At 31.2% G+C, this 23,021-nt stretch overlaps 2 protein-coding genes across 2 annotated transcripts in view; one reads left to right on the top strand and one right to left on the bottom strand.

The window, feature by feature from the left end:
• Swip-1 (EF-hand domain-containing protein D2 homolog Swip-1) overlaps positions 1 to 16,451 on the top strand; it is a 44,025-nt gene extending 27,574 nt beyond the window's left edge. The window contains exons 2-3 of the mRNA XM_085952394.1: positions 13,285 to 13,449; positions 15,072 to 16,451. Coding sequence (XP_085808520.1) covers positions 13,285 to 13,449; positions 15,072 to 15,324 — 418 coding nt within the window. The 3' untranslated portion in view covers positions 15,325 to 16,451. The remainder of the gene's footprint in view (positions 1 to 13,284; positions 13,450 to 15,071) is intronic.
• A 348-nt stretch (positions 16,452 to 16,799) lies between these two features.
• LOC147067967 (THAP domain-containing protein 5-like) lies at positions 16,800 to 22,595 on the bottom strand. The gene is made up of 5 exons (XM_085952392.1): positions 22,424 to 22,595; positions 20,839 to 22,330; positions 19,463 to 19,608; positions 18,676 to 18,850; positions 16,800 to 17,610 (listed from the first exon to the last, which is right to left on the bottom strand). Exons 1-2 carry the CDS (start codon positions 22,504 to 22,506, stop codon positions 21,040 to 21,042), a joined length of 1,374 nt encoding a protein of 457 aa, XP_085808518.1. The 5' UTR covers positions 22,507 to 22,595; the 3' UTR covers positions 16,800 to 17,610; positions 18,676 to 18,850; positions 19,463 to 19,608; positions 20,839 to 21,039.
• Between the last annotated feature and the right edge of the window lie 426 nt (positions 22,596 to 23,021).

Here is a 23,021-nt window from a genome sequence, read left to right as displayed (position 1 = left end):
TTTTTAACTTGTGCATTTACATTCAGTGTTGAATAATAAAAAAATAATTTGATTATTATAGTACGAGAATATCAATTTACGTCAATAATTAAATTCTAAATTTGGCTTGCACCGGACGTCGATTACGATTATGTAAATTGTAATTAATGTCATTTACCTTATAATTGATGACAAAACTGATTGCCCTAAGTTCATACCTATATCAGTTAAATACGTAACTATAATAAATAATTCGCATGGAACATAGAAGGATCGATAGCTTAAAGACTAGAGCACTCACTCGGCAAATGAAAGAGTCCGAGTCCCACTTAGTCAAACTATTTTTCTATGATGTTTTGTAACGAGTACAGTGTAATGTTACCAGCTTTTTTTTCTCAAAAGTTATGTTTTTTCGGTTAAATGTCGTGGAAAAATTAATTCCACTCAATTTAAATAAGGGTTCATATTGCAATACGTGTACATGTATTCCTTCCACAGAACAGATTAATAAATAGAAATGTAAAAGCCATTGCCGTGGACCAATATTTTGAAACAGAGTATTTTATGGCGGTCAGGCCCAATGCGTGCCGAGGGCAGTCAATATTGGATGCACATTTCATTTACGTAACACACTTTGATGCATGTTATTGTCATACAGACGTAACTATTGAAAATAACATTATTCTAACACGTGTTTAAATGTATCCCATATTTTTCCACACCCGAGAACCGCTTCCTGTTCTAACACACCCAGTAGGAGTAGGGTACTGAAGGCCTCCGACTTCCTGACTAGCTCAGGCACTTGGAAGTGGAGGTTCATTAATGTGGAGGAACAGGCAGGAACCTCATGGACGTAGAGTAACCAAGAAGTCACGGGGCACAAAGTCAATTAAACACCAGATGAAATCTTCAGAACTCGTATTTTATTGTTATTAGAATATGTTTGGCCTTATGGCATTCCTTCATCAAGGATTATAGTCCAAAGGTATCATTCACATTGGTATCGAAAGTCCCAAAGTTTATAATAATTAAAAGAAACTCGATTTATTGTTATTATCCATACACCACAATTAGTAAGGAAAAAAAAGTCAAATCAATTAATATTCGAAGTTCACAGTTCGAAGTCTCAATAAACAAGAGTCAACTAATATCCGAAGTCACAAAAATAACCACATTTATTACTGATTAATTAAAAATTAATTCGAATATTATTATTTAATTATTTTAAAATTAACTTGATTATTATTAACTAATTATTTAACATTAACTTAATTATTTCTAATTAGTTATGCAGACGAGATCGTGAGGGTCCCGGGGATACAAGCCGTCGCAGAAGCGACTCCCGGAACCCACAAGTGACAAAACAGACTGCCTTTGGATTTAATAATCTTGCCTTTTTATCCGTTAGGGGTGGTTGTATTTCTTACAAATTCACACCGATCACCGATACCGCCATATGCTACACATTTATATAAGGTTGACGGATGTCAGACTATCAACCAAACATATAGCGATATCGATGTACATAATATGATTAATATTACTTTAATTACATTAATTCCTTAATTATCTTAATTATTTTAACTACTACATATTACTAACGCCCGTCCATACGTCCTACTTTATTATTTCTCTAACCCATTGCCTATTACATTTTATTAACCATTATATTACAATTTACATTACATATTATCTAACATCCAAATCATATTTTATATCTAATTTAATTTAATTACCCTTTACCTAAGCATATTATATTTGATCAAAATTTTAACCCTATTACCTTATTACCTATATGTACATGGTCTGCGACCGACTTATCTCCTCCACAGTTCACCCTGGGAAGTGGTGGGACCTGCCAGAGCAAACTGCGGGACTTCTACATATATGAAATATTGTTAATTTTGTTCAGCTTTGTCGAGGGTCGTAATCATTCCACCGGTGGCACATTGACTACCAGGGTCAGACCGAGCGGCTGGGGGGCACTACTCCTTATGGGAGCGCCCCCCACAGGGGCAGAAAATTCAGTGTGTGACAGTACCCCAGTTTCCATTAATTTGGCGTTCCCTGATTCCATCTATTCTGATTTTGTATCTACATAAGGCTGTGTCAATCGATAAGTTAACTTGACTAATCCTTTATTTATGTGAATTTTAATTATAATATTATGGAATTATTTGGCACAATGAATTGTAACATTAATCATTTTTAATAAGTATTACGTTGTATTAACTTATTTTTAATGGGCAGGCCATCGGTCTGATTAATTACAAAATGATAGGCGTATTTTTCATACATTTAAGTTGAATTAAAATTTTTGTTGCTGCGAATTAAAAGCCATGAAATTAACTTTACAACTAGACCGCAAAATGATAATACAAGCGTCAAGAACAGCAATGAAGTGAAATTCCCTTGTCGGATATGAGATACTAAAAACCATCTTTATGTTCAATCTGAAATGTTTCGTTTGTTTTTATTATTAGCCATCATGGAAATAGGTACGCCGTGCAATTAATCTGAATTACTCACTCACCTCTAACTATTTTGTTGAACCATTTTTATTCGATTCTGCCTGGAAAGAAAGTGTTTGGTTATTCAGTTGAGTGGCAATTAATTAATGCGATTCTCAGGGAATGCAAAACAAAGTGAAAATGAGAAATCTATCGCATTGTGAATTCTCGAACGATGCATTTGAGATACTTATATCATTTGAAACAAATAGTTAACTGTTAGCGGTACATATAAATCTATTGTTTACTTCATGTTATGTAGATTGTGCAATTTATGTCTATTTGCATTTCGTAAGACATGACAATGTCAATTAGCATAGTTTGTAGTATCACTAAGTGCAAAAAGACGAATGCTAATTTCATTATTTTGTCAATATGTAGGTAACATAAAATCAATGTCTCATGTCACAAATAATGTATTATTATTCTCTTCACTGAGCTACTTTTCTAATTCAGTTGGTTCTTCAATCAATCGAGTATTCATATAAAGTAATATTTTATAAATTATATTCATCATCATATTATAATATGTCCTATATAGTTGCAAATAATAAATATGACATAATATGTTATACCTACACACGAATTATATTAATTTATAGCAATTGAAAAAAAATAGCATACACTTTGACATCATAAAGTAGACCTACTACAAGTAGGGGCTTAGAATAATTTAATAAATTAAAATAAAGTGTTTATTTTACTCTCTTTTGTGATATTTTTAGTGATAAATAGTCATGGTCACACAGAAGAAATGAAAAATACTAGTATTACATAATTATAGTTACACATGGGTTAATTAGTACTTACCTGTATAATTGCTTAACAATAGGAACAGTTTAGACAGGTACATATTATAATAAATATCTAACGTCAGTCCATTATTAAATTGTGACACATTTTCTTTTAACCATGTCCAATTTTAAGAAGATCATATGGGCATCCACAGAATGGTGGTTGTATTATCATATTTTTTGTTTTTACGATAAATGGATGTTAGCCACATGCTCAACCTATTGGGTCCATATTCTGGTCCAAATAACATGTGAGTTTTCCAGACCCGGAATTCGATCCCAGCACCCAAGATATTCTAAATTGACATGGAATAAACCTCTCCGCCAGGCGGGCCAGATAACATAGGATTGTAGAGCCAATTAAAAAAATGTTGGTGTATTTTAATTAGTACGTAAATCTGGATAAAACACCCATAGGTAACATTTGCAATAGCGACCCTATGAAAAGTTTCACTCTTAGTCACACTCAAAATGCCGCATGTTACTAATTATTGTTTTCACATTTTTATAAGTCCATTCATTACATACCAATTATATTTTAGTATTAAAGAACCAAGAATATTTTTCTTGTCTATTTATCTTAGCTAACAATGCAGAGGGATATCATATTATATAAATTATTATGACATACCTACACCTGGACTTATGTTTACAGCAGTCTGCTTATGTATTTTGTTAGCGGCGCAGTCTAAATGAATCTCATTTATATGAAAACTTTAAAAGTTACCTAAATTTACCGCAAAAATACGAATCCAAATCTCAAAATCGAGCTCTGACTTCAACTCCACATCCGACCCATGACTCAGATTTTTACAATTAAAGATGATTAATTAAAAAATATATATAATTTAATAAAATGCGACTTCACAGTTCTGTTATACCTACTTAAATAATAGTGCAATAAAAAAGAATTTAATATTATAATTCGAAGATATGTGTTTTAATTTTAATTAAGTTTTATAAAAGCAATAAAATAGATTGATTCTTGATCAATGTATGAGTATGTAAAGAAATTGATTTTTTTACTTATACAGCATATCAATTTAAATCGATAAAATGTAATTTAAAGTTTTTATTATTTTAAAAATTGTTGATACAGATTAGGCACCTAGGTATCTGATTATCTTCCTAGATTCTTATCAGTTTCCTATGGACATGTTAAAACAACTGAAAGAACAACATATTATTTAGATTGATCAAAATTTCAAAATGCCATGCCAACCAACTATATAATAATTGATTGTAATATTCTACAAAAACTGTGACCGATCTTAAATTGACAATACTATATTGAGCATTCAATCATTCAATATTCGTTTCCGCCTGATTTTAACGGCTCAAGACCGTTTCGCCCGTTGGGTACATAATTCACAAACGTGACATTATGTCATTGAATTATTATTTATAAGGTGTCTGTCTGACAATATAGGCGTATTTATGGCAAACGAAAAATATTATTATTTATATTTCTATCATACAGAGTGTGACATAATTAGTATTCTAATTTAGTAACAAACCAGTATTAAACTGTCGCCAACATTCCGACTTACTATTCGGTACTCTATCTAATAGAGTTCATTCAACGAATTTTATGGTTGAATGGTCAATCTAAGAATCAGTTATTTATTACCTCTAATATACGTAATAATTATTGTCTATGACTTCCCCAAAGAAAACTTTTTCAGATACACTAATTTAAAGTTGGTGAAATAAAAGTTTATGGCCAAGTAAAATAATAATTCAGGTAATTTAGTAATAATCATGGCTACCCGAACACATTATCAATAATAATAATAGTATATAATACATATATATAGATAATATTGTAGCGTTGCATCCACTACCCATCAGCAACAAAATTAATACCATAAACTAGACAAATAGACAATGAAATTTAAAATGAAATCTGATGAAAAGCTATATGTACTTTACCTTACAAATATAAAACAAAAAAAGAATGTTGGCAAAGCTTGTTTTAAATCTACATAATATTCTAAGCAGAAATTAAGGCGAAAATCGAATAAAGTCGTTGTTACATTTACATGTTGTTTTTGGTGAATCTATACAAATTTACTGTAAAAACATAGGTATATGAAAAAATGCGAGTAGGTAGCAGTTGCATTAAAATAAATACATATGTCCAAAGTGTTGAAATTAGTAGCCATAATTTTAGCCTTTTACGAACATTGGAGATATATTTATTAAACATTTTCAGTGGATAAATCTGTATGGTGCCAAAAATATTTGTAACATTGCTTATAATGTAAACAACAAAATAATTACTGTTATCCACCTGCTTTACACTAATACATAATATATATATTTTTTTATTAAATTTGATATCACTTACATCCGTAAACAAAAATATTATTAAAATTAATTCTGGGGAACGGTAAATATTTTCAAAGGTCGTTCAAAATGCCTATAAATCTCGGAAAAAAACGAAATTATGCATATCCGTTAATAATTTAATGGTGTCAAGAATGTGTTTTTGAAACATTCAAAATTTGCCCCACTGACAAGATAACCAGGTATTCGTATACTTTATCGAAAGTCATACATAGTATTATTATTATTAAGTGAAACAGGTATGACTACTTTGAGCACGTGTGGATTCTGCCGCATACTTTGCGAACTATCAGACGCTTGGAGTTTCAAAGCAATTAAATAATTATTAATAATATAGATACTTATACATTATATTATAGGTAGGTATATTGATTTTCTTCATAGTTATACAAAATAAAATGACAAGAAAACGTTATAATTGCTATTAATATTTGAAAAATAGAAAAAAAATCGTTCTTAAGAAATTATCAATGAGAATCTCGAGAATACGATTAATATTTTTACCAGCAATATATAATATACAAAAATAGGTTAGGAAGTAGCGTAGCCGCCAACTTAGCCCATTTTTGCTAGAATCTAGCGATACAGAGTAATTTTCCGATGAAAACATTATAAAACATAATAAAAAGCTGTCGATTTTGATTCTGGATGGAATTTTAAAACATAAAAAGATCACGACTTTTACTTTGAACAGAATTTGTAAAATTCGTAGATAAAAAAAAATCTTGACTTCGAATATGGACGGAAAATTTTTTTGAAGCAATTTTATAAAAAATAGAAAATAATGCAAGGGCCCTCGTGTTTCTAGAAAAATCGTCCACAATCAAAGTCGAGAGTTTTTTTAGCCCTTCCTTCAAAAATAGTCTACGATGTAATTATGTAACTTTGTGCCCAAATTCTTCTATCCTAAATCGATGTCGAGAGAGTTTTTTTTTTAACTTAATAAGTATCATTTTTTCAGATTTCTGTGCAATTTATATTATATCTATCTGCTGTTAAGACCTGACATAAATAGTGAGCACTAAACTTCATCAGTATTTGTTTTCATTGAACTATTACTACAATGTGTAGATAGTGTTTGTTAGTTTTTAAAATTCAATTAAGCCCAGCATAAATCAGGCCATAATATTATATAATAGTCAAAATATATTCGTTTATCTATTATGGTTTATTTAGTATATATTCATGAATTTTAAAATCCTAACCAACACCATCTGTAATAAATATTATGTATTCTTAATTCAACGAAAACAAATAAGTATGGCTGAAAAAGTATGCATAATTTTTGTCGGATCGCCCATAGCATACCTAAGGGCTTGCGCAGACAGAGAGCGGTCGGAGTTCTGCGTTCAACCGACCGTTGACCGCTAACGTTCAGGGACAGCAGACAGGTAGCGGTCAACAATAAGCGTTCCATTTGTTTACAAACGTTGTACTGACACAAGCGCTGCATAATGCGAAACCGCTATATTCCGACTGCGAGTGGAAGTGAGAAAGCACCGCTGTTGCGTACTCACTCCCCCGTGTGGTTTCGCTCTATGTTGTGTGACTGCTCAAATTCCTATGACGGGACTGGACGGGAGGTACGGCGTTCTTTGTAATTCCGGGCATAGAACTCCAGAACTGTAGCGTTCCAATTGACCGGCGCGGTCTGACCGCCGGCTGTGTACCCATACAGTATGAAGTCCATACAGTACAAAGAACGTCGAACTCCGAACGCGGAACGCAGACCGCCTGACCGCGCTCTGTCTGCGCAAGCCCTAAACTATTTTGGTTTGGTTTAGGCAGGGTTTAATTGAATTTTAAAAACTAACGAGCACCATCTGCAAATTGTATCATTAGTTCAATGAAAATAAATAAGTATGGCTGACAATGTGTGCACTATTTATGGTTAACAGCCTACCTCCACCGCTCGCCACTGATATCTATATTTTTTGTGAACGCTATAATATTATAAAATAGGATATTCATTAACAACCATCGGTCTGAGATTCAGGCCCCCTTGCCCGACTGGGTCCCAAACATACAACATATAATTTTATGTTCCCTGGTCCCAAAGCTTTGCATTCTCCTGCTATTAGGTAGCTACACCACCAATTCGGTATACTAAAATATGCAATATAGTAATATACAATAAATTTTCTATGCTTTCTGTATTTTGTATTATTACAAAGATATCACATTGCTCTTTTATAGTAATAAAATGTATAACATTGCTGTGATTTATTTTCCTCGGAGATGCAATTAATTGTATCGTATCAGTTTCAAGCGAGGAGTGGCCAAAATAATGCGAAGGTTGACGAAAGGTTCCGAAAACCGGTTCCAGACTGAAAATGAATTTGAAACCAGACGAAATCCAACTTTTAAGTCTTGTTTTAGTACCTACCTACTGCAGAGTAATATTTTATCAACAGCAAAGCGGGTTAACTTCAAAAAAACTTAATGATTATTAAATTGACAAAATCGTTAATCATTTTGGCATTTTTTTATTTGCACTGATTATTTTTATTAATTATTACTATTATTATTATTACCGTTAATTCCTAAATAGAGAATTCTTTTTTTTTGAACAACGCATGTTGTCAGACGTTTTATATAATAAAATGACATTGATTTGAATTTAAATACAGTACTGGCTTTCTTTAAAGCGCAGGAGGCGCTCGGTTCGTCAGTAAATTTGTCAAAAACTTAAACGGGTTCGCATTTTTTACACTATGCTGTTTCTAAGCGAAAAAAATCATTGTTGCATAACTCTACCCACTACTATATTTTTAACTTTTAACATTCAATGGCGCCTTATTTCGCAAAGATGCCTCCAAAGCTGAATAAGGCACGAAACACGTCATGTACAATGTGAGTTCTGTCATCAAGGTCTTTCTAACCAATCAGGGAGTTATATTTCTCATTGTGTGCTGTGTGTCTGCAGCATTTGGAATATTATATATATATATATTTTTTTTTTAATAATGCAAATTAACTCATTCACTTATTAATATGCAAGGGAGTTCAATAGTTTTATTCTAATTATAAAAACAGTGCTTTGGTGGGTTTTTTGCGATTATCGCAAAACTCGATTTTTGTGAATATGTGAGATATGACTCCAGGCAACTCATATGTTTGATAATTTAATTAAATGCTATAAAATTAACACTGTTAAGATCTACAGATTGATAAAATGATAATTTATATATTTTTTTGTTTGCCTAGTTTCGATGGTAAGGGACTCGAAATCAGTCAACGCCTTGGGCCTCCACGTACCTTAGATTTCCATTATTTTAAGGTGAAATAGCTATCGAATTAATTTCAATGAAACTATTAAATCATTTCTTTAAAATATTTTTTACTATAATACTATAAATAGGTATAGGTATGTACCTAATAATTATTCAATTGATAAGAGCTATAATTATAATACCTATGTATCAATATTTATTTAGTGGCATTTATGCTGTATATATGATTTGCTTGGTGTTATTAATTTCAATGAAATCATTTCTTTCAAACCTTTTCAGTCCAACATATTTGTTTTCATTGAACTAAGACTACAATGTGTAGATAGTGTGTCTTAGTTTTTAAAATTCAATTAGACCCCGCCTAATCCAAACAATAGTAGATAATAGTAATAAAATATTTGATTATCTATAAAATATTTAAAATTATGCCATTAAACCATACATCATTTTAGATATTTTATAGGCATAAGAATATTAATCTATGCTTAATGAATTTTAAAAATCTAACTAACAACAAATACTATGTATTCTTAATTCAACTAAAACAAATAATTATGACTGAAAAAGTGAGCACTATTTTTGTCAGATCGCCCATAGAATACTTAAACTATTATGGTTTGGTTTAGGCAGGGTTTAGTTGAATTTTAAAAACAAACCAGCAGCATCTGCAGATTGTATTATTAGTTAAATGAAAACAAATAAGTATGACTGACAAAGTTTAGTGTGCACCATTTATGTTGAATCTTAATAGCCTACATCCTCTAGCCCTCGCCACTGGTACCTAGTCAGTCTTACTACATGTCTAGAGAAAACTAAGATCTCGATAAATTTTGAAATTATTTTTAATTTCCTGTATAAAAAAATGTAACAAAGAAAACTTAAAGAAAAAAAATATTTATCAAACATAATAATAACAAAGTGAATTTTATTCAAAAGGTTTCGCACCTATTCTAGGCGACATTTAGCCGTAACCTAATTCACTATACTATAATACCAGTACTAACTTACTTACCTTGATATTTTTAAACAAATAAATTTATTGTGAACTATAAAATGGCATTATGTCAACAGAGGCGACATTTTTTATTATCATTTTCTCCCTCTTCGAATGACGTCAGAGATACGCAGTCAAAATAACCAAAGCCTACCCCAACCGAGTAAACTCCGCGGAGCATGGTGAATGGCTATAATATTATAGCCAAATATAGAGCACAGCCTAGAAGGGGCCGATCAATGAGTTGACGCATTTGGTTACTGTGATAACGTTCTATATTAGATTCCGTGTACGATTAAAATACTATTATGAACTAGGTTGGTGGAAAAATGAGGGGTCGGAAAATATACATAACATGTCGCAAAAAACACAATCAATGAGTCATTACTCATTATGGTAGTTAATTGTCCAAACAATTACATTTCATATACATAATACATAGGTATTATTATTTATATTAATGAAGACTGCATATACCGCATACTTTAGTTATACATTAATTTTACGATACTTATCAAGTGAAATAATTAATTTTATAATATGATATGAATTAGTGGAGTAGTTGGTGGAAAGCCGTCTTTGAATCCGCCGGTGTGGATTCTAATTCTAAGTCAGGTTAAAATTACCGTTACATGCACATTGTACGTGTTATATTTCGCCATATTATGTTCACGGTGATCTCAGTGAGCTGTCGTACCGAAAAGAGATCGCCGTATAGCATCGAGATCGAAAAATACGCGTTATTCGTGGAGCATTGCAGATAGTAATGTTCCAATTTTATTACAAGTATTTTGATATTGATTGGTTGCAAATATCCGATACATAATAATGCTGTCAATTTATTATCAGATATTTGATAGGTACGCATTGATACTAACGAGCAACTATTTGCAAACCTACTTTTGAAGCATTCAGAATTTTATATAAATATATACGATATTATTATGATTACTAATTTACTTACATATTTTCTTATCTTTACATTGTATTCCGGTGATTTTTATTACGTTTTTCAAGTGTTTAATTTAAATCAATCATTTTTTTATCGCAATACTACATCTATTTCTGATACAATAGCTTACGGTGAACATGGTGACACGAAAAATTATATGATATTGTCTTCATTAGTCAGACTAAAGATTCCAATCCCGGGATCCCGAACTATTTTCGATACCTATGAATCCCGGGATTGGTAAACATAATCCCGAAACTTTCGGGATTGATTTTTTTTATCAATTTTTATGGAAAATAAAATAAAAACGAAAATATAACAGAAAAAATATTTTTAATAACATATAACTACATTAGAAATAAACTGAGTTTTAATGAAGTTTGGTTTATTACACATGTGTTGTCAATTCATTTTATTTTTTCACATAATTTAATAAAAATGAGAAAGATTGGAAAAAACAATGCTTCGCACAATATTAACAATAAATGTCTTAAACAGTATAAATTATACTAGATTTATTTTTGACCGATTTTATCAACGTTATTTGTATACATAAAAATTTAATATTAACTATTGAAAAAGTGACTGGTCCCGGGATCCCGCGATCGTCATATTGTAATCCTGAAATCCCGGGATCAAGATTTTGGCTCGGGATTGGATTCCCTAATTCAGACCAAGAATCTAATGCGTTGAGTAAATCGTGAACCATTGCTCATAAAAAGTGTATTGATATGACAGTAACTAGGTACATGAAGACCTGTATACTTTCACTTATGAGCGTAAACAGGAACATATTAATTACCTATCCGATTATTATAATTTAGGTAGGTATAGACCTACAAACTTATCTGAAGAATGTGTTGGGTGAGCCACTGCCGAATACTACCCAATCAAGACTCGTAACTGGACAAAATCTTGATATTTTCAAAAGGGCGTCCTATGGTAGTTCGTAGTTCTATTTTTGGCCATTCTTTAGCTTTAGATAAGTTTGTAGGTCTGTACCTACCTTTTTTTAATTTAAAATATGTCTTTATGGATACCAATAGCAATCTCTAAAAAATATTTAATTATAGGTATCTAAATAATTAATAGTTTTGACGATAATGAATCGAGTTACCATCTAGAGAAGTTATCTCCCTAATTATATTGGTTTGAAGATTATTATGTCTAATATTACGTATATAGGTACTACGCGTACCGTTGTTAGCTCAATTAAAATAGGTCTACAATACCGCGTTAAAAATACAGAAAATCTTGGAGAATTATGGTAGGTGCATAATCATCACATTCATCATAGACCGAGGTGCTAATAATAATTATTGTTACCTACCTTCAATTTAATTTATTATAATTTATTGCAATTATATAACATGACAAGCACATGTTTTTTCAGTCATTACTTTTAATTTTTGCATCTTGCCAATATAGCAATTGAATTGAAAGTCTAATATATGCGCCATTATGCCACCTACATCTTTCTACAATCTACATTCTACATGATAATAAAAAATATATCTATATCGCCGTGGTAATAAAATTAGAACACCGTAAAAATGTAATAAAGCGAAAAAGCGGAGTGATTTATTTGTGTGCCAAATCAGCTACATGGAAGTAGCAGAGGTCATGCAATCTAATCATTTTCTATCACCTTTAACCTTCACACTAATAATTTTCTTAAAATAAGACAATATAAGTAATAATATCGCCACCATTAATTTTGCGATAACATTCTTATTATATTTCAATCAGGCTGCAGCCTGACGATGGCGAACCCTTTCCCTCATGATTAAATTCGTAATCACAATATTTTACGACAAGACAGTTTCTTTTATAAAATGAAAAATTAATATGCGAATGTAACAGAATGGGATAGGTGGTGTTTATTTGATGTTAATCTTTTTATGTGTCGTCATTGAAGTTTTGAAATTAACAACTTAACGGCCCACATGCGCCACGTAGGTCAAAATGGAGATTTTATGGTATTTTCAGAGCATAAGCTTGTTAAACCTCCTTTAACGTTTTAAATAATCTATTTATATAATTTTGAAGCCATATTATCCTTTATATTTATTTTAAACATATTGTGATGTAAGTATTTTTATAACATAAAATAATATTCTTTGAAACTTCTCGATCTAATGTTTTAGAATATAGTCATATTTCAGTACATCCATGTGCAGTGGTGTTAAGATTTTGTAGGTTTTTAAACTATTTTTTTAGATTTTCGTTACCAATTGTATTTCCGATTTGAGATGAGGACATTATTTGTAATAGTAACCCATCTCTTTGTATTATGATTAATTTTCAAATAAATGTGATGTTTTTAATTCTCGCGTTACGGACTCGGATGTTTATGTTTTTGTATCGAATTTTAGAGCCTTGACACAGAGCTAAACTCTCATTATTAATTAATTGTGTGCCATATATATATTTTTTTAAATTTTACTAACGTGTACATTCTTCTTTTTTCCAGGTTTGATGAGGGTAAAGATGGATATTTAGATCTCACAGAGCTGAAAAGGATGATGGAAAGGATTGGTGCACCACAGACACATCTTGGGCTCAAAGCAATGATAGCAGAAGTCGATGAAGATTTTGACCAGAAAATATCATTCAGAGAATTTCTTCTTATTTACAGGTAAAAATATTGACTTAACTATCAGATATTCTTAGAGGAAAAACATAATTTTGAAAAACCTCGGAAAAAATATATGTTATATTGGGACCGAGTGGGACTCGAACTCTCGCCTTTCACTTGCCGGATGAGTGCTTCAAATTCAAAAAAAGATACTAACTTGATCATAAAAGAAGTCCAGTCTGAGGTTTCTTAAAATTATGTATTTTTTTCTATAATAAAGAATCTAACATTATTCGTTATTGAAAAAAAAAAAAAAATATTACTGTGAAAATCGGAATACTCGAGAGCATTAAATTTTATCTACCTTCTAAACTCGTTAAGTTGTTTAAGTCATTTTTCTTTCCTGAATGTCAGTAAGGTTACTTTAAATGTCTGTATTTTATTTCTGACTCAATTTAATAATGTAGGATGTGTCAATCAAAATTGGTTACGTCCACTGGCTGGTGAAGTGGTTTTATCCTTTGTTTTATCCTGCCCAACCTAGTGTTCTAAAGTAATATGTATCTTATAACTGTTCTGAAATAAATTTATGAAAATTAATAAAAACGAGACATTGCTTTTATGAAACTTTTTCTTCATCTTTAAATTATTCAGTGACTAAGATTATTATGCCTAGCCCAGCCCTATGCTATTTTATAAACATTTCAGTAAATTTAGATTCAAGATAAATGTTTGACCAATTTAGTAGAAGAAGGTAGCTACTGTGACATCCCGTGGGGGCAGGCAAGTCATGTGTTGCTTAATGGCGGCAAATTAAGGAATGAATACTATCATTACAACTTTTGAACGCAATGGCAGTTTTCCATTAAGCGGACAATGTGGTCGCTTCGTTAGAAAGTATCAATATATTAGTTTAATGAAATCCAAACTTGTCAGTGCCTCAGACCTCGGCGTATCTAAAACCATTGCTGTTTGAGAGCAGGTTTCGTAGAAATGCTCCAATCCTCAATAACAAAAAATGTAGCATTTGTCAGTTTAAGATACTAAAATATGTAGGTGTAAATACCTAACACACAATTTATATATAATATCAAACTACAATTTGAGACTAAATAATTACAAGATAAAAAGAACTTTTTATATACCTACCACGTTTTTAAATTTTCTGTTGAATCATATAAACTTGACAATTCTATGTATTAATAAAAACTTTTATTGTACTTGATAGAAATATTGAATAAATATTATAGAATACAGAAATGTCATTTTGACATTTCATATTGATTTCCATAGTAACGCACGTATATATTAATAAATTAGTTGCTGGGACCCACTTAGCAACCAATAATAGTGAGTAGTAAAATATTACTTTCAACGAATTTTTTCCGAAACATACAAAACAGAATTAACTGAAAATGAATTCAATTCTGCTTAAAGATGGCCAAAAGTATTAAAAGAATGCATTGTCGTCGTGTTCTGATATATTCTAAAAGTTTCAAATGTCTAGCTAGTCGGGAAGTTAGTTAAAAATTTTGGACGAACAAGAAAAAAATTGTACCGGACAAACAAGAATACGAGCTAATAAAAACGAGATTGGTAAAATGAGATGAAAAGGAGACGGCATTCTAAGTCGATATTGCCTGTTCCATTATGTCTCACTGAAATAATATTATCTTTTACAGAAAAGCAAGAGCTGGTGAACTGGACAACGACTCTGGCCTGTGTCAATTGGCGAGACTGACAGAAATTGACGTGGACGAAGTGGGAGTGAATGGAGCGAAAACATTCTTTGAAGCCAAAATCGAGGAACTAACGAAAACAAACAAATTCCATGACGAGATCCGTGAAGAACAAGAACAAAGGAAACTTGACGTACAAGAAAAAGCAACAAGACGCGCACAGTTCAAAGAGAAGGCGGCTGTCTTTCAACATTAAGACGGCGTGCTAATAATAAAACCTTTGAATATTAAGCATGAATTATTTTCTACTCATCAACGGACGATTTGAAAGATTAAACAATACAAATCCTTTATTTAAAATGCAAAACTTGAAAAAGCCTTAGAAACATATCTATTAGAAAAATCCCAGAAAAAAATGATGGATCAAGTGGAATTCGAATACATTGTTTGCTTACTCAAGTATCCTTGCATTGTTAATGCCCATAATATTATAACTGTAGTGAAGTAAATTTCCATAATCAATCCCAAGCAGAGGATATGTGTCTCCACAGAATGAAGGTTTTTATTAACAGAGTCTTTTACGAGGAATGGTGTTAAGCCATTCACGTAACTTGTTGGGTTCTTGCACTGGATCAAATACACATTGAAAAAACTGTATGCATTTTTTTTTACCAGTCACGGGTTTGAACTCAGAGCTTTGTATTAATACAACTAGGCCAACGTGGGCGACAAACTGAAGATGTTTTAAATACCATTGACATTAAATCAACATTACATTTTTTAGTTTTATTAATATGTACGGTGCACAGGCATTTCCAAGTTATGTTTTTTCAATATAAAATAATACTTTTTTAAATATTGTGTAAATTCTAACTTTGTATCCCTAAATCACAAAAAATATATATCTACCTATATAATATAAAAAGCCTGAGTTATTATTGGGTGTACAAATCAATAAGTTCAACATTGTTCCTGATTTAATTTAAATATCATAATAGGGTGACTACATTACCTAATAAGCTTGCTTTGAATGTTCATTATATTATATTGTAGTTCCTCCATTTATTTCTGTCTATATCATTTTATTAAATGGAACTGAGTAACCTTTTTATTTGCCAAATGATGCATAACAGAGCTTTTATAATTAATTCATAGTGCAAAATGGTAAATAATCCATATTCATTAAATGCATCATACAGATGACGTTGCTGTCAAAATGGCAAGAAAAATGTCCTTTTTAAATGTGCAACACGTTTTAATAAGCTAATATAAAAAATATTGTTAGACCATTAAAATGAATGCATTTTTCGGAACCGTCTGATTAAATGTGACGTGAATTAATATATCTACCAATGTAACCAGCACTTTGAGCAACATAAGCTCAACAAAAATTATATTTAATTAATATTATATTTATTTTAATAATTTGATTTCATTATCATGAGTAAAATACCATAAAATATTGTGTATGTAATGTCTCTTCTATCTCTTTTTAATCTCAAATAAATTATGCGTTGATAATGTACTAAAAATATCATTGAAAATGTCAATTACGTGTAATAAAATATAATAATCCATTATTTGTGTTTTCTAAAAAACAGCATGCAAATTCATGATTGATGTAACATAATTTTATACTGTGTTTTTTGTAACAAAATATTTTTTAAGAAATTAGTGTATATAAAGTATTATGGCCATGTATTGTAATTGTAAATAAAATATATTAGTTTTAGCATGATTTTTTTTATTATTCGTAGACCCTTTCTCAACATCTTACGATATTATTTCACCACATCAAAACAAAAGTTGTCAATTTGGTACATTTAAAAACATATAACTGTTGTCATAGTATGTCACTAGAGGAAGGTGAAAATTTTCTCTTTGACTGAATATGTTTTTTGACAGATCCTAGCTGTAGAACTTCATATACTATGAAATGATACAAAAATATTATCATTCGTTTTTGAGGTTCCAAACACAGAATAATGAAAAAATATTATACATAACATTTTTTTACAAGGTGAAATTTTCCATATTTCGGTGGAGCACTAGATGAAGACAAGAGGTCATTCAGCATTATACTTCATGCATTGGCGGAGGATCAATACTGAATTGAATAATAATAGAAATTGGGGCAAATGGGGGATACATTTTGGACATAGTTGCGAAAAACAACTTTTAAAAACATTAAAATTTTAATTATAAAAATGCCTTTTTAATAAACTATACGGAAATAATAACAAAATAAACGTCATATGTACATAAAATATAAGTAATATAACTTTGTAATAAACTGAAAAAATTACATTAATTTTGTTCCGCGTTGTATTGATTGTGTAGGACACAAGTATTTATAGCTGTTGATAAGAATAGTATTCTCGGTAGTGGAAAAGGTTGATTGAAATCCTCAGTTCTTTCTGCCTTGGTTTAGAGTTTGTATTTTCGGATTGTATATTTTATCCCGAATTCTTTTAGTTTTAGTATTCAAACTACAGTTGTAGGATGAAAGAATTGTTTACCATTTTTTTTCTACAGTCTGCACCTGTAATAAAATAAAACACTAATAAAATGTAAATTTGTTGAAGGTACGTGGCCACTGATTCATCTTTCGATCAATGTCGCACATGTTTACGAGAGGTGAAAAAACAATTCGAAAAATAATGTACAAAGATTGTAATTATTGTTTTGAAAGATTTATAATCGCAATACATGAAAATACCGCCCAAACAAGCACCCACGATGACTGAGTTGTTGAAATTCGGGTCTCATAAAATTTACATACTGTTTTTCAACGTGTGCTTGAATCCAGAGCATGGACCTAATAGGTTAAGCAAGTGGGTAATATCCATTTGTCGTAAAAGAAAAAAAGTACAAAATATATTTCTAAGGCGGCCAAGATACACACAAAAGAAAATACATGAAAACTCCAAAACAAGTTGACTGGGTTTAAATAAAAAAATAATTTTCTGGAATTGTGGAATATGCCTAATTGTCATCGGCCAGTGGCCTTAAAAACTAGTTAATCAGGAAGTAGTTACTTTAATTAATATAAAGAGTACTTCCCTATTCATATTATGGTATGCACAGAAGCAGATGGGTTATTTACAAGAGTATTGATGCTGGAAACTATGGCAGAAATATTAATTATGGAGTATTTCGCAATTCCGGATTGGGCTAAACCGCTAAACACATTCAAATAATATTTTAAACATCCCAAAACCAATTCCATTTTCAGCAGAAGAAGAATTTGGACGACCATTCGATTTTTATTTTGTTGAAGATGAAGGATTTCCTCTTAGCAACCATATTAATGAAAGGGCCATAACTTAAGAATGTTCGACAAATATTTAATTATCGTTTATCATGAGATCGAAACGGTGGATAAAGTTGTCAAAATTGTTAAAGTTGTTTGCTTACTAAAACAACTAAACACATTAAGATAAACTAAAGCAAATACATTTATTTGCTATCGCGACAATCATCAAGGAAGACCAATATTGATATTTATGTCGATAAACATATATAAAAAAAAAATGTTATGGTCCGTGCCCTGGCAAAATAAGTATAGTTCTTAGTGTGCAGTTAAACAGTTGTTCAAAATACTTACCGAATTCATAAACTTTTTCACCAAATTTGTTCCATATCAATTCCATTACTGCTGTAATCTTGAAGGGTTTCGCTCAAGGGCAGTTTTAATTTTTGAAAAATATTTTGTTAATTGTTATACATTTGTTATTCTAGTATAAAAATATCATTTAGAAAACTTTTTTCATAAATTATACCTGTAAGAAAGAAATAAGACATTTTTAAGATTAGATTTTATGAAAATGGAAACTGCCGTTTCTCTTTTTAAACACTTCAAGTTCTTGACAACCATCGAATTTTGAACAGCAAATAATAAAGACTATAATGTGGCACACACGCTGTCTCTCCCCAAATTGTCTCACGTAGCAAATGCTTGCCCTAAGTGCATAGGTACTGCATTGTGCATTAAATGCTTCTGTATCTTGCGTGAAGTATCTACTGCAAGCTTGCTGTGTGCGTCTTTGGTACATGGCCTACTTAAGTGTTTACTATCACAATATTCTTTTTATTATCACAACAATAAGTATTGCTGGCAATAAATCTTTGCATGTGTAAAGGCCCTATGATATTGAGTTATCATACGGGTTACAATTATTGTATTTGCCTTTGAGAGAGCCTGTATTAAATTTCTGCAAAGCTGCATAACTTTCGTGTTTGTTATTGTTATGCATACAGATTACATTCGAATTGTAACAAGGCCTTAAAGTTGGTTTGAAACGTTCACAATTTAAATATATATCTTCAATATAATAATTATGGTGTGCACAAACTTCGTAACCATAATAAAAATCTTCAAATATGTATATTACCTTTGTTTCCTCCTGTCTTCAAATATCTTCTTTAATTAATTTGAGATCATAAATGTGATGCAAACTTGATATGCAGTAGAATTTCACTAATCCGGTACTATATAAAACGTGATGGTGCTGGATTACTAGAATTGCCAGATACATACCTGGAATGTATGAAAAAACAGATAATAGAAAAGAGTAGTAAATCATAATATTTTTTTATTGTCCACCTAAATAATCTCTTATCGATGATTGTTTTCTCTCATTTAAACTTTGTCTAAAAACTCTCTCGTAATTTAAAAAAAAATGTCTTTTGATAGTCGTAGTATATTCTTGGGTTTTCACCGTGTCTCCTTCTTCCTTCTTTACTCGACGTTTCGGGCTCGTTGCAGAGGCCATTATCAAGAGATATGTTTTATGATGAAATGTAGTGTAGGTGTGTGAATGTAAACGTTGCTCTAAGAATGTCAAAAGGAATCCGATTATCTAAGAGCAAACGTTGCTCAGAGTAATCTGTCAATCATTACGACCGGGGATACCGGCTCTAATATTAGATTTTGCTGATAGTGCCGGAAGCCATGACGTTTTTAACCGTAATCCATCATCCCTATTAATATTTTCAGGGTTTCTGTGGATTTCAATGGTCTCCTTTACCAATCGTGCAAAATATCCTTTATTCCGACCCAATATCTTGGTCTCAAATACCTACACTACATTTCATCATAAAACATATCTCTTGATAATGGCCTCTGCAACGAGCCCGAAACGTCGAGTAAAGAAAGAAGAAGGAGACACGGTGAAAACCCAAGAATATACTACAATAAAAAACAACCGTGAAAGCCTCAAACGTCTTTTGATAGTGTGACGGATTGCTGGACATGATGAACCTCTAAAGTGCCAGATTAGTGATATCCTAATATATTAGAATTGTTGACCTTATTAATATATAAAGGGTGTAAACAAATTTGCGGCACAATGAATCGAAGTGGTTCAAGTTATAGAAAGACAAATTTTACCTTATTGTAGGTCTAATCAACAAATTACTAAAGTTAATCCATTGTTAAATCATGAGAAATTAATTTTCAAATCAAAGTTTTTGATAATCATACATATTGTATATTTGGATGAAATCATAGTGATTGCATGTACGTACAAATTTAATAATTTACTCACTGTTAAGATAATATCATCTCTGTTCTGGCAGAACACACTAACTGGAGAATACTAGTTTTGAGTAATTTGACTTTGAAGTTGTTAAAATGTTTGAAATAATGGTCTATCATGTGAGTTTATTAAGTAATCGTAAAAAGGATGACTTTAAAATAAAGACTGTTTATTTATTAAGACGGTTTCCAGACGGTAGAGTTTGAAATAAGGAACATTTTGATACTTACTCAATATTTCATTTTTTCGAATTAGTGTCTTCTGCCAGAACAGTGACGATATGACGTACTTCCATACAATAAATCCTCAAAGGAACTTGGGTTGCTCTCAAAACCATCTCTTGGAACTTATAACAGTCTTCATATATGTTGTCCATTAATTTCATGACTAAACAGTCTTAGACAAAAGATTGACGTATCGTCGTTGAATACTCAATAATATTCACTCTTGACAGTTAAAATTGCTTTTCTCTTATGTTTTAGTTGGGTTTCCATCAATGGTGATGTATTAATATAATCAGAAGGATTTTTTTGATTATCATTAATAATCACTTGTGGATCAGGTGTCTTTTTTAATTTAATACGTTTTAGTGGCATTGTTGAATTACTTTCTTTTTTTGAGCACAGATGTTTGACGTGATGATTCAAAGCATATTTACTAATAAACTTTGCTTTACAATTATTGCAAACAACAGTGCTTTTTGAAAGTAATTTATTTCTTTCGACAACAATTTTCTTCTTAGGAACTACTGCATTAGGTATCTTTGCAATCTCTGGCTGTACAATTTTTTGAGCGGTACTTCTATTCATTGTTGACAAAGATTCATCATAAATCGTTTTGAAAGACTTGTAAGCGATCTGATTCAATGGAGGCTCTATTTTAATATCTTCAAGAATCTCTATCTTTTTATTTAATCTCTCAGTATTGGTAGAGCCATGCTGTATTTTTCCCAAAATCTCTCTATTTGATGTTATTTCAAGTTTTATTGGATTTAACAAGACATCTCGTGTTATATCATTTCTGTTATGAGGTGTCGAAGAATAATTCTCAGGTTTAGAAAACTCCACTGGAATAATTGAGATGGAAGGTTTACAGGATGTAATGAAATTTTGATGTCTTTCTTCAACTTCATTGTAACATATTTTTGATGAAACTATATTCATATCATACTGAGGATAATTTTCTTCAATTTCATTACAGTTGAATGATAATGCGCCCTGATTATCATTGGGTAAAGGAATATTTTTACTATTTAATACTTCTTGAGCTTTCATGACATCATCTATAAAACTTTCCGTATCATTTAGTTTCTGTTGACATAAGTAGCACATAAACGGCGGTAAGGCATCATTAGTAGACACTGTTAGATGCAAGCATTTGAATATTTTATATGGAAAGTCATTATCAGTATCAAATATATTACTCAAGCCACATTTGAATTCCTGACTACACAGACGGCAAGTTCCAAAATGTCCTTGAGATTGAATTTCATCTGTAATGGTGATTTCTTGGGGTTCCACTTTACTAATATCGTGGGGTGTGGTGTTGGTGACACTCGGCACTGCAGTAGTTTTCAGCATTCTCAAATTGGTGCCCAATCTATAATCGGTATCAAGAAAATGAAGACTGCAAATCGACGAAGATTTCAATGGTTTCCAATCACTTCCATAATCTAAAAAGTCGACCCACTTAGAGAGAATTTCCAAATTTGATTTGGGGAATCTAAAATGAAGAAACAATAAGTAGGTACAATTTATTAAGAACTACCGGGTTACTTTACAAAATTGGAGAAGCAATGTAAAAATAATAACATACAAATGGAATGATACTCCTCGAACCGTGTTCAGTTTATTCATTATAGAACGACAGTTTACGACACAGCAGGTTCTAACCATCATGAAATATTTTATTAATTACTAGTAAGTATTAATATAAAATTTTATATAGAATCAAATAATAATATGTAGGTACATATGTAGTACATACATATTATTATTTTTATTATGAATTGTCAGTGTCACTCATGTGCCCATAGACTCATAGATAACCATAGACATTGACTAAAATATCAATTATTATATTACATAAGTAGGTAGGTACCCACCTATGATTTACTGCTTAGTAGGCAGAAAATTATTTTTTGACAATATTTCCTGTAAAATGATCTAAAATCTGGTTTTGGGTAGGTATGTAGTTTTCAAGGAAGACGAAGCAGTGGAAGAGCTGACTGGAAGCAGCCTTCTCTTTGCCTTGAAAGAAATATACCTAATAGAGGATCAAGAGGTGTGGAAAGTCTCCGATGTGGTCACGATCCTCAGTCATGAGGGAATGCCTAAGAAGACGAGAGATCTTACAATATCAACATCAAGAGATTAATTTAAACTTGAAAACTCACATAACAGGAATAGGTAGG

The sequence above is a fragment of the Rhyacophila brunnea genome, unplaced genomic scaffold (assembly GCF_057557595.1).
Source record: "Rhyacophila brunnea isolate RB1 unplaced genomic scaffold, BYU_Rbru_1.0 scaffold_3, whole genome shotgun sequence".
Taxonomy (NCBI): Eukaryota; Metazoa; Arthropoda; class Insecta; order Trichoptera; family Rhyacophilidae; genus Rhyacophila; species Rhyacophila brunnea.
Note: the sequence above shows the minus strand (reverse complement) of the source record. Positions and strands in the feature narration are given on the sequence as shown.